General features: G+C 39.0%; 1 protein-coding gene across 1 annotated transcript in view; it reads right to left on the bottom strand.

The window, feature by feature from the left end:
- POLA1 (DNA polymerase alpha 1, catalytic subunit) overlaps positions 1–13,571 on the bottom strand; it is a 299,688-nt gene that overhangs the window by 256,707 nt on the left and 29,410 nt on the right. Inside the window, exons 16-18 of the mRNA XM_047844422.1 lie at positions 7,803–7,887; positions 4,130–4,191; positions 2,522–2,611 (exon numbers count right to left, since the gene is read on the bottom strand). Coding sequence (XP_047700378.1) covers positions 2,522–2,611; positions 4,130–4,191; positions 7,803–7,887 — 237 coding nt within the window. The remainder of the gene's footprint in view (positions 1–2,521; positions 2,612–4,129; positions 4,192–7,802; positions 7,888–13,571) is intronic.

Here is a 13,571-nt window from a genome sequence, read left to right as displayed (position 1 = left end):
TTCCATGTCTATAATGATAATTTCCATTGTGTGAATAATATGGTTCAATGCCCATGTTTATTAAAAAACTAGACACAAGTTTAAAATAAATCAGATCAATAAACTGATTTACTTGTTATTAATTTTACTTAAAGATGTATACCACTATATATTTATGGCACTTTTGTCTATTAAATTAAGAGACCCAAGGACACAAGGAAGTCTCATTTCCAAATTATCATGCCTGGGATTAGGGACTCAAACCCATGTCAGGATTGGATTACATCAGTTTGGATTCCTCACACACAGACTTGGCTTGGCTCTAACGTGCTAAGCCAGGCCACCTATCCTAGGCACCATGACATTTCCTTGGGGCCCAAGAGAGACTGCCAGGGGAGACTGGGTGAGGATCTAGTTCTGAGCCGGAACGCCACAATACGGCACTGTGGACAGACTCTTCCTGGTGTTTTCAAGATGGGTCCTAGAATAGTGTAAGGGAATACTGTAAGGCAAGTATGCAGAGATACTTGATAACAAACTTCAGGCTCTAGGTACTTTGGCCACACCACGGTCAAGATAGATATCCAAGAGCAAAAATGAATGTGGACAAATATATACCACACATTGTTTTGCAAGGCTTCAATGTAACTAAATTGCCATTATCACACTTAAAATACATGCATTTACATTCCTACTTTTCTCCAAAACCATCAAAATCACAGCATAATTTGATCCGTTAACTGGGTGGTGGGCAGGAGAAGAAATCACATCGAAGAGCCTACAAACTAAAGCCAGAGGAAACATAAAGCAAAATGTTGCTTTGTGACTCTTAAAAACTGGGGCAAACATAACTCAGTGAACTATTACCTCTTCCTTTTTAGTGGAAACATACTCAGTTACCAAGGGGAAAAAAAAAATCCCTAGCCCTGAGCTCTCAAAGGAATAGGTCATAGAGAGTCACTGAACTCGGGGTACCGGGCAGCTCAGTTGGAAGAATTTGTGACTCTTGATCTTGGGGTTGTAAGTTCAAGTCCTACGTTGGGTGTAGAGATTACTTAAAAATAAAATCTTAAAAAATAGAGAGAGAGATGCACTGAGCTCATGAAATTGAAATACAAACACTTTGCAGACTGACACCAAATTGAGGGAATTAACTCCTATGACCAATATACAGCTGGGCCACTAATCCAAAAATGTACAGGAACCAACAGTTAACAACACAAGTTTACTTACTTATAGGTAAGTTTACTTACTTATATAGGCTGGAAATAAATGGAATATCCTAAACATCAACAATAACTCATGAGTTGCTATTCTATTAGAGGAAAAGAACTATTTCATAGTGGGCTGGCTCTTTTTCCCCCTTTCTGTTAGAGGAAAATACAGCAATTCCCACCAGTCCATAGGGTTATTTCACTCTGAAGATTCAAAAAAACATATAAAGAACTCATACAAATCAACAACAAAAAAAACCAACAACCCCATTTAAAAATAGGCAGAGGGGAGCTTAGGTAGCTCAGTCGGTTGAGCGTCTGACTTCGGCTCAGGTCATGATCTCACGATCGTGGGTTCGAGCTCCACATTGGGCTCTCAGGGAGCTTGCTTTGAATTCTGTGTCTCCCCCCCCTCCCCCCTTGCTCATGCCCTCTCTCTGACTTTCAAAAAATAAAATTTAAAAAAAAAACATTAAAAATGGGCAGAGAACCTGAACAGACATTTTCCCAAAGAAGACACAGATACCTAACAGGCACATGAAAAGATGTTCAATGTCACTAATTATCAGGGAAATGCAAATTAAAACTACCTTAACACCTGTTACAATGTCTATTATCAAAAGGACAAGAAATAACAAGCATTGGAGAGGACATGGAGAAAAGGGAACTCTCTTGCACTGTTGGTGGGAATGTAAATTGTTGTAGCCCCTACAGAAATCAAAAAATTAAGAACACATCTACAATATGATCCACCTATTCCACTTTGGGTATTTATTTGAATGTAAAAACACTAATTCGGAATGATACATCCAGCCCTATGTTCAGTGCAGCATTATTTATAACAGCCAACATATCAAAACAAACCGTCCATCAGTGAATGGATAAAGAGGATATGGTACACATACACACACACACAAAGAGGAATATACTGAGCCATAAAGAAGAATGAAAGTGTGCCTTTTCCAACAACCTGAAGGGACCCTGAAGGTATTATGCTAAGTGAAATCTAAAAAAGCAAACAACCAATACAAAAACAAACTCACTGATGCAGAGAACAGACTTCTAATTATCAGAGGGCAAGGGGCTTGGGGGGTGGGCCGAAGAGCGAAGGGAATCAACTGTACAGTGATGGATAGTAACTATGCTTTAGGCGGTCATCATTTTGTACTATATACAGACGTAGAGTTATACTACTACAAACCTGAAACTTACATAATGTTATATACCAGTTTTTACCTCAATTAAAAAAAAAGATTCTCTGCTGTTCAACAAGTACTGAGAACTAAGGAATGAAGAGTCCCCAACAGCATGACGAGACACCTACTCACCACAATGACATCAGGATCAATTTTGTGAACTTTGGCAAGGAAAAAACCTAGCAACGTTCTTTCCGTTGCAGCGATCTCAACCTTCACATTCTGTTAGATAAAAACATACCGGTCACTTACTCTTTACTTGTAAAGCTCCCTGTTCAAGCAGGATTAGATTTCTTAGAATTAAAAGAAACTATCCATTTCAAAACTAAAAGAAGCAATGAAATTGCTTATTCTAGGTTTCACAGTAACAATTGCCCAAAGTCTCTGAGAAGCTCATCCTAGTAATAAGTGAGTAAATAGAGAAAATTTTATGTGGGATTTTTAAAATTTGTTTAAACTTCTTTCATTTTATTTTTAATATAATCTATTGTCAAATTGGCTAACATACAGTGTGTGAAGTAAATAAAGCAAAATTTTAAATGCTAAGCACTATGAAGGGCAGATATGTCCCTCCACAGCGACACACTTGTGTATCTTGACATATCACACAAGCATATGAATCAGGGTACCTAACAAAAACATTACTTACTTTCCTATATAATCCCTGAAAGACTGCTGTTTGTGTATTTACCACATAAAGAAATCCCAAGGATTGTATAAACTAATCTGCAAGAGTGGTGTAAGAAACTATAAATAAGAAACTAGAATGAAAACTAGCATACATTTAAGAATTATAAGTGTCGTTAAGTATAAATAAAACCTATCTTCACACAAAAGGCTTCCACTTGGATTACTGAATATAAATCAGGTATTACTAAGACTCTCCTAAAATGGAAGTTGATAGCTATGTGTTTGCTATAACTAGTTCGGCTACAAAGTATCAGTTTGACTCAAAAGGAATTTTCCTAAGTCATTTTACTTGGATAGGTACTTCAGGGCACTTCATAAATAATAGCCTGATCCAACAGCACCTCCAGACTACTGGACTTCTCAAGCCAACTTAAAGTAAGTGGAACCTGACAAGGTTGCTAACTTTTAATTTTGTCAAGTGAAAACATTAAAAAAAAAAAAAAAACCAACACACACATCTGTGAATGCAAGCATTCCACATAGTCTCCAGAAAACAAATTCTTTATATGAATACATTTACCCTTGTGACAAGCTCACTACATTATACTCCTTTTTCCCCACTTTCTATTTTATTAAGGACCCATGAAAACTTCATGGAGTATCCTGGGAGTTGAGAGATCCCTACCAATTCCAGCCAGCACGTATCGACCTTTCCAATACATGTCCCTTTTCATATCCAACTACACTCGGCTTTCTTCAAACTGGAGAGTGGGGTGAGTACTCTTCCCAACAGTTTCCCAAAACAGTAATCACATGATCGTGCATTTCAGAAAGGCCTCCCCTGAAGCTATCTGAAGGAGGACTTGAGCCTAAGTGTCTACTACTAGGGTACAGAATCACGTTATTTTCAGGTGGTAAAACATTCAATAATGTTTCTATTTTATATTTCTAATACATTTTGAATAGATTCAGGTCAGTCCAAACTAACAAGAATAGACCTAATAAATTAACATACAAAATAAGCCTATTTATGCTAATCTACACCATCCTCCTTTTCTTTTCCTAAATAGATGCTTCAAATTTATAAGAAATAAATAATGAGTTCTTTACCTTTTTCTTAATGTCTTCTTTGAAAGCATATGGAAAAATACAGTCCTTTGGTTTAGATATAACTGTAAGAAGGAAAAAAGATTCCATCACCATCTTAGTCCAATTTCAAGTACACATATGCTGCATGTTTCTAAATGGAAACTGTTTTAAATATAAACAAATACCCCCTAATCTCTAAAGAATTGAGAGATTCAAGTATTTCCAATGGTCATGTTGTTGGACCTCAAAAGAAAAGCCTAAACAATCCTAAAATTCATTATGGAACCACAAAAGACCCCAAATAGCCAAAGCAATCTTGGGAAAGAAGAACAAAGCAGGAGGCATCATGCTAATAATTTCAAACTACACTACAAAGATATAGTCATGCCAACAGTATGGTATTGGCATAAAAACAAACATCCAGATCAAAGGAAAAGAACAGAGAGCTCAGAAATTAATGCATGTATATATGGTCAGTATGACAAGGAGTTAAGAATATACAATGGGAAAAGGACAGTCTCTTTACTATGTGGTGATGTGAAAACCAGACAGCCACATGCAAAAAAATGAAACTGGACCACAAAACACCACACACAAAAGCCAACTGAAAATGCCTTAAAGACTTGAATGTAAGGACTTGAATCCATAAAACTCTTAGAAGAAGACATAGGCAGTAAGCTCTCTAACACTGGTCTTGGCGATGATTTTTTGGATTTGACACCAAAAGCAAAGGTATCAAAAGCAAAAAGAATCAAGTGGTACTACATCAAAATAAAAAGCTCTTGCACAACCAAGGAAACCATCAACAAAATGAAAAGGCAACCTAACAAATGGGAGAAAGTATTTGCAAATAATTTATCTGATAAGAGATCAATATTCAAAATACAACAAGAACTCATAGAACCCAAGAGCAACCCCAAACAATCCAATTAAAAATGGGCAGGGGCGCCTGGGTGGCTCAGTCGTTTAAGCATCTGACTTTGGTGGTTCGTGGGTTGACGAACCCACCACTTTGGTGGTTCTGTGCTGACAGCTTGGAGCCTGGAGCCTGCTTCAGGTTCTGTCTTCCTCGCTCTCTGCCCCACTCTCTCTTTCTCTCTTTCACTCTCTCAAATATAAATAAACATTAAAAAAAAATTTTTTTAATGAAAAAATAAAAATGGGCAAAGGCTAGGGACTGGCTGGCATGAACTCTTGAGTTCAAGCCCTACATTGGGAATGGAGCCTACTTCAAAAAAAATGGGCAAAGGCTGTGAACAGACATTCTTCCAAAGAAGACATAAGGATAGCCAACAGGTACATGAAAAACTGGTCAACATCACAGTCATCAAGGAAATGGACACCAAAACTACACTGGGATATCACTTCACACCTGTCAGAATTGCTATCATCAAAAAGACAAGAAGGGTGCCTGGCTGGATGAGTTGGTAGAGCATGTGACTTTTGATCTCAGGATCGTGAGTTCAAGCTCCACCTTGAGCATGGAGCCTACTTAAAAATAAAAAAGACAAGAAACAACAAGTGTTGGCTAGAATGTGGAGTAAAGGAACCCTTGTATACATACTGCTAGTGGGAATGTAAAACTGGTACAGCCACTATGGAAAACAGAAAGGAGGTTCCTCAAAAACTTAAAAATAGAATTTCCATATAATCTAGGTATTCTACTTCTGGGTATTTGTCTGAAGAACATGAAATCACTAACTCTGTGCCCCCATGGTCAGTGCAACATGATTTACAAGAGCCAGGAAATGGAAGCAACCTAAGTGCCCATCAATTAATGAATGAACAAACAAAAGTGGCATATTTATACAATGGAATATTAGTCGGCCATTAAAAAAAAATAAGGAAATCATGGGGCACCTGGGTGGCTCAGTGGGTTGAGCATCTGACTCATTTCAGCTCAGGTCATGATCCCAGGGTCATGGGACTGAGTCCCGTGTTGGAGATCAGTGTGGAGCCTGCTTAAGATTCTCTTTCCCCCTCTTCCCCTCTTTCCTGCTTGCACATGCTCGCTCTCTCTAAAATAAAATTTAAAAAAATAAGGAACCCTTGCCATTTGTGACAACACGGAAAGACCATGAGGGATATTATGCTAAGCAAAGTAAGTCAGACAGAAAAGTAAATACTGCATGATCTCACTTATATGTGCAATCTAAAAAAAACAAAAGCAAAATGAGATCATAGATACAGATAAGAGACTTACGGCTGCCAGATGTCGTGGGGCAGGATGCGATGGGGCAGGGGACCCACAGGAATTGGGTGAAGACAGTCAAAAGGTGCAAATTTCAGTTATAAGTAAGTCACCGAAATGTAATGTACAGCATGGTGACTTTAGTTAATAATACTGTACTGCATGTTTCAAAGTTGCTAAGAAAGTAAATCTTAAAAGTTCTCATCACAAGAAAAACCATTTTCAAGCTATGATGACATGTTGACTAGTCTTATTGTGATCATTTCACGATACATACAATTATCGAATTGTTATGCTAAACACCTGAAACTAAAATGTTACATGTCAATTATACCTCAATGTTTAAAAAGTTTAAAAGATTACATCTAAAAAAAGGAAAAACCACGCACAGAACTCTAAGCTCCTATTAACTGTTAAAACTACTTTGATGAAACATCTTCACTCCATCTGAGGCAGAATGGAGGATGTTTAACTTCCCTAAGGGGGTTCCACCACCACCAAAGCCTTAACCAGTGTACAATGAAGGAACTCCAACCTTCTCAAAATTAGAAAAATAAAGATGACCAAAGCTGCCCTCACTATAAGTTCTTTGTCACTCAAAACAGCTGTTCACACCATGGCATACACAGCAGGTGAATAAATACACGCTGAAATGAGCTAATGACTGCTCTCTTCCATGTACTTTCCACGATATCCTCACTGTCATGTTTTTCTGTGTATTTCACCCCACTTAAAGAGGCGAAACTTCACAATAATAACACATGATACTTCCTTCTCTGCTTGCTTTCCTAGTCCCGCTTTCCTAATACCCACAAAACCAGACAGGCAATGCTGTCCCAGTTAACTGCTGGTTCTAGCCTAGAAAAGATTTCAGGAAGCATGACAGATCAATAGTGTTATGCCCCTTTCTTGTTTACTGAAAAAAAAAAAAATAGTTATTTACCTGGCCAAGCTTTCAACATCGAATAGGTCAGAATCCTCCTTGGAGGCTGACTCAAAGCATGCAGATTTCTGTGTGAAATTTTCACCAACTGAATTTTATGCACAGCACAACCCAATTCCAATGTGATATTTCTAGAACTCTTCTCAAATAGGTAGACACTCATTTATGCCTCGGCATATTGCCTCACCACACAGAACACTTTGCTCAGGCTTCTATGATGGGCTTTTACAATGACATCATGAAAAGGAAATAGTGATAGCACAATTTTGACCCAATAAAAAAAAACTAGAATGCCCCAACAGAATAACCACGGGAATAGAAAAGAGATGTCAAACTGCCTCCCAACTTCCCCTCAAACAAGATAAACTAGCTGAATAGGAGCCACCAAGCCAATAAAACTCAGTGTCCACAGCTGACCAAAAAAAAAAAAAAAAAGTTTAACAATATGCACTAACTACTCTTGAAAACATCAAAAAAAGAGTTACTGATCCAACAGCTGGAGAAAAAATAAGAAAAATTAAAATCAAGCCATTAGTAGACCAGCTAAAAAAAATACATACCACAGAAGTGTGACTGAAAGGGAGGCTGTGGGGGCGCTTTGTCTAACTCAAAGCTGTGATGGACCAAAGCTGCCACAGCAATAATCTGTAAATAAAGGAGGGAAAAAGATCACTTATCAGACGCCGACTATGCATTCTGCATTCTCACCAAAACCACCAAGAATATTAAAAGATACATATTTTAGCCCATATTTTAATTTTTTATTACAGAAGTATTTAAACAAATAAAACACAGAGAAAACAGAAGGGGAGAGGAGGGAAGAGGTAAGGCAGGAGATTAATAACTATTACCATCTGACCTAGAACTGGAGCTCAGGGCTCCGGAACCCCAGGCCAGGGATCTCAAAGGAAACAGGTAAGTGATGTTTAAAGACTCATTCTTTCAAAAAGCAAGCTATAGATATGTGTAACAAATAATCTGGATGATGTCAACAATGGACAAAACTAAGAAGAGACATTGTGGGTATTCTTCATTTTCTTTTTAAAATCTGTACTTTCTGGCAGGCAACTCTTGATATCAGAGTCCTGAGTTCAAGCCCTATAATGGGCATAGAGATTTAAAAAAACGTTTACTTTCTAAGTTTTTCATAAATGGCAAGGACTGCAATTCTGATTAGAAACAGTATAGACATAGGAAAAACTCTAGAAAAAAGCAGAAAATCAAATCACATGTACAGTAAAATCCTAGCTTTTTACTAAAATATGCAGAGAAAGAAGGCAGAAAAGAAATACACAAAAATGTTACGAGTGGTTGTCGCTGAGGGCTGCGGTTATTAGAAGACTTGTCTTTTCTATTTTTTTTGCATTTTCATATCCAGATTTTAATGTATTATATCAACGTACTCATGTAATAGCCTCCCTCAATGGTCTCCCTGCTGCTGTGCTGGCACCAATAATGGCTTCCCATGGCACCGTGCTGGAGAAAGCATGCTGCCCCTGGGGGGAAAAACCCATTCTCTGTGCCTAGTAAACTCCTACTCACCCACCAGTACTCAAGGTCCATCCCTACTCCTTTAGAAAAGACTTCTGGAGTGGATGCTGTGGTGTGTCACCCAGAAGTCCTCTTTAGGACAAGGGCCCTCATTCTCCCAACTGCTGAGAGGGCTGGAGGCTGACAACTCACAGAGGAGTCTCTTGGAAGCAGCCTGCATCCACTACCTAACGCATCGGAGAGGAGGGATGCTAATGAAGGCCCAAACCTCTTACCACAATTCAGAGCAACTCTGGAGGGTCATCCCCACCCCAGAGCTCCCTGGGACTGGCTGAGACCTTTGTCATAAGTGCAATTCAGATTTCTCCCACTGCCCAGTCTTGCTTCCTTCATTCTCCCACAGGGCTTGATCCTCAGAGCATCCCAAGAAGCTTCTCTGACCAATGACACCTTCCTGGCCTCTCAGGCTAGGGCAGCTTCCTTTATCATATGCTTGCCAGAGCACATCTATCCTTTGTAAGTTTTATATCTATTTCTGCTATCGAGCTAATATCTGTCTCTTCCACTATCTGGAAGAATCACAAGTATTCCATCACACTAGCTCAGGGTTTGGAAACATTTGCTGAGTGAACAACTTTATTAACCATCTAATCTAAACCCTCAGGAGGCCATCAACTTTACTCAGGGCTGCAGAAGATCTCTCCCATTCATTCATTCATCCATTCATCCATTCAAATTTACTATGAGAAAAAATAAAGCAACATCAACTTTCATATACCCATCATCCACCTTCAATTATCAACTCATCAATATCCCTATCCACTTCCTGCCTCAACCCAGATTATTTTGAAGTCAGACTTATCACTTTATCCAGAAATACTGCAGCATGTATCTCTAAAACATGGTTTCTCACCCTCAGTGCTGTGGACATTTTTGGCCAAGTAATTCTTTGTTACTGGGGCTGGTCTGTTCACTGTGGAATGTTCAGCAGTATCCTGACTGCCAACAGCACCGCCCTCCACCTCTGAATTGTGACAACCAAAACTATCTCCAGACATGGCCAAATGTCCCCTAAAGGGCAAAATCTCACCCCTTTGAGATACCCTACTTTATTTTTTTTTTATTTGAGAGAGAGAGAGAGAGAGACAGAGACAGAGACAGAGACAGACGATCTTAAGCAGGCTCCATGGTCAGCGCAGAGCTCAAGGCAGGGCTCAATCCCACAACCCTGGGATCATGACCTAGCCAAAATCAAGAGTCAGATGCTCAACCAAATGAGCCACCCAGGTGCCCCAAGAACCACTACTTTAAAAGATAAGAAGTTCGGGGACACCTGGGCGGCTCAGTTGGTTAAGCGTCCGACTTTGGCTCAGCTTGTGACTCATGGTTTGTGGGTTCAAGCCCTGTGTCGGGCCTGGAGCCTGATTCAGATTCTGTGTGTCCTTCTCTCTATCCCCCTCCCAAGCTCACACTCTATCAAAAATGAATGAACATTTAAAAAAAATAAAAGATAAGGTTTTTTTTAATGTTTATTTTTGAGAGACAACGCATGTATACACAGCACATATGGGAGAGTGGCAGACAGAAAGGGGGAGATAGAGAATGCCAAGCTGGCTCCACGCTGCCAGCTCCGAGCCCAATGTGGGGTTTGAACCCACAAAACGTGAGATCATGATCTGAGCCAAAATCAAAATTTAGAAACTCAAGTGAATGAGCCACCCAGGTGCCCAAAAAGGTTTTAAAAACGTAATAAAATTACAACTAATACAATTAATAGAAATTCCTTAAAATTCCTTAAAATTCATGCAAGATTCAAATGTTCATGTTTTCCCAACAATCTCAATTTTATTTACCAAGTAAGCCCATACTCTGTAATTGGTCAATATATAGAACTACAGGTACAATCCCTCCCTACCTTTTATTTCCCAGCAATTCATTTGTTGAAGAAGCTGGGTCATTCACCCTGTAGAGTGCTTTACAGTATCAACTCTATGGCTTGTATCACAATAATGCCATTTAACACATTCCTCTGTTTCTGTACTGCTGGTGAATTCACATTTAGATCTAAAGGCTTGGTCAAAATCGCATTCAATGTTTTGGTATGAATATGTTAGAGGTGCTACTGATGCCTTCTATCAGATGGCAAAGGCACGTCATGTCTGGTTATCTCCCTTTTAGTGATCATTGCCTAGATTCATTATTTCATTAGGGATTGCAAAATGGAAATATTCCATTTTTCCTTTATCATTTCTTAGCTGGAAACCTTCTATGAAGAGAAACCACTTCACCAATTACTTAGTTAGCTGAGGTACAATATGAATTCAAAAAAATCAAGATAAATGCTAGATTCAATCCCGTTATTGACCAGTTTTCGAACCAGTGACTTGGTTCCCTAGATGCCTTCAGAGGTGACCGGTGCTGGGTTGCAAAAGCTTACAGTAGCATTGTGAACTCACACGTTTCAGTGTGCTGGACCTATCCTTGTCCATGTTCACAACGTCCCATCCGTGGCCAGTAGGAAACTCTTCAGGTTGACTCCTGAACGCTTCTGACACAGCTTCAGTAGATTTAAATATCATCCTTGCTTTCTAGTATAGCTAGACACTCCCAGCATTTTCCTGAATTAGCCATTTCTCTATGAAGCCCTACTTCCCTTATTGTGAAATGGTACTGAGAAATCTCACTCCAGATGCTAGAGAATGGATACTATTTTTTTGAACAAATCAAACCTTTCTCACACACTTAACTATGGCCATCTACTATATTAACTATTATTAAAAGATCAAACCACATACTAAAAGAATTCAGAGCCAAAATAATGCCAAAAGGCTACTGTTAAAAAAAATTCCCCTAAAGTCAAAAGGATTTAGAAGCAGACATAAGACACTCCCACTGACCAAAGACAAGTTTAAGCATCAAAAATAACAATGACTGCAAGACACTGAACCACCATGTGTAAATATAAAACTCATGAGTTCATAATATTCCATAAAAGAGGAAGCAAAATATAATTTACAACAAAAATAAATCATTAGTCAACAATACATATAATGGAGGCCTCCAACTTCCTACTCAGAAAATTGGCAATGAAAGAGAAAGAAGTACACATTTCCCTCATCTTTCCTGTACAAACTACTGCAGCATAACCAAATAGTGCTGGTTAACGAGGAAAAGTTAACTTTATAGAAAAATTCAACTAATAAACGTTCTAATATTTAACATATATAACTAACAAACATGGAAATGATGACAGAAATTAGAAAACTGCTTTACAACTCCTAATGAAACAACTAATTCGGGTAAATAAAAGGGGGGGCATTAAATCAGTGGTTCTCAAAGGGGAACAAGTTTTCTCCCCACCCCCAGGAGATATTTGGAGAGGTGCAGAGGCCTTTTGGTGGTCACCACTAGGGGGAAGGGGTCAGGTAGAGGCATCAGGTATAGGCCAAGGATACTGCTAAACGTCACACAATGCACAGAAGAGCTGTCACAACAATCAATTAGTCAGACCAAAACATTAATAGCACCAATGTTAATAAAAAAAAAAAAAAACCCTCCTTTAGGGGGCGCCTGGGTGGCTCAGTTGGTTCAGCATCCAACTCTTGATTTTGGCTCAGGTCATGATCCGCGGGTCATGGGATCCAGTCCCACAATGGGCTCCACACTGAGTGGATTCTCTCTCTAGGGACGCCTGGGTGGCTCAGTCAGTTGAGCATTCAACTTCGGCTCAGGTCATGATCTTGCAGTTCATGAGTTCGAGCCCCACATGGGGCTCTCTGCTGTCAGCATAGAGCAGGCTTCAGATTCTGTCCCCCTTTCTCTCTGTGTCCCTCCCCCATTCATACTGGTGCACTCTCCCCCAAATAAACATTTAAAAAATTTTAAAAAAAGATTCTCTCTCTCTGCCCCTCTCCCCCTACTTATACTCCCTCTGTATATATAAAAAAAAAAAAACCTGCCTTTAGATGAAAACTGGAACCCACTAATCAATCATAACCCCACTAATAGCAGTTTTAGCCAGACCTAATACGTCTGCTGATATATAATGCAATATGAAATACATCATACCACCTATAAAGTATACTGACCCAAAAAGTCAAAACTGAATTGAATCCATGCTTTAGCACTAGCTAGCAGGGGCCAGCACACTTGTTCCATAACAGGCCAGATACCAAATATTTTACACTCTCAGGACACATGGCCTCTATCATGACTACTAACTCTGCCACTGTAGTCAAACAGCAACTGTAGATAATACATAAATGAATAGACATGATGTCTTCCAATGACTTTTTTTTTTTTTTTTTTTTTTTTTTTTTTTTTTTTTTTTTTTTTTTTTTTTTTACAAAAACAGGTGGTGTGCTGGATGTGTTCGCAGGCCATACTCGATCAACCCCTGGTATAAAAGAAACTGTCCAATGACACCAGGAAGCAAACATACATAGAAAATACGACATTGTATGAGACAACGAAAAATGACTTACTTAAAGTCAATGTCACTGAAAAAAGAGGATGGGAGGGAGCTGCTCCCATTTAAAAGAGATTGACAGGCAACTGGGTGGTTCAGTCAGTTAAGCACCCAACTCCAGCTCAGGTCACGATCTCACAGTTCATGAGTTCAAGCCCCATATCAGGTTCTGTGCTGACAGCCCAGAGCCTACTTGGCATTCTCTCTCTCTCTCTCTCTCTGCCCCTACCCCATGCTCACTCGCACACACACTCTCTCAAAATAAACTTAAAAAAATGTTTAAAAATTTATTTAAAAATGAATTAAAAAATAAAATACTTCAACAAGAATTAAAGGTGGGAGGAAACAAGTGTGACAAAATCTTGCTAGC

This window comes from Prionailurus viverrinus, chromosome X (assembly GCF_022837055.1).
Source record: "Prionailurus viverrinus isolate Anna chromosome X, UM_Priviv_1.0, whole genome shotgun sequence".
In the NCBI taxonomy this organism is placed as follows: Eukaryota; Metazoa; Chordata; class Mammalia; order Carnivora; family Felidae; genus Prionailurus; species Prionailurus viverrinus.
Note: the sequence above shows the minus strand (reverse complement) of the source record. Positions and strands in the feature narration are given on the sequence as shown.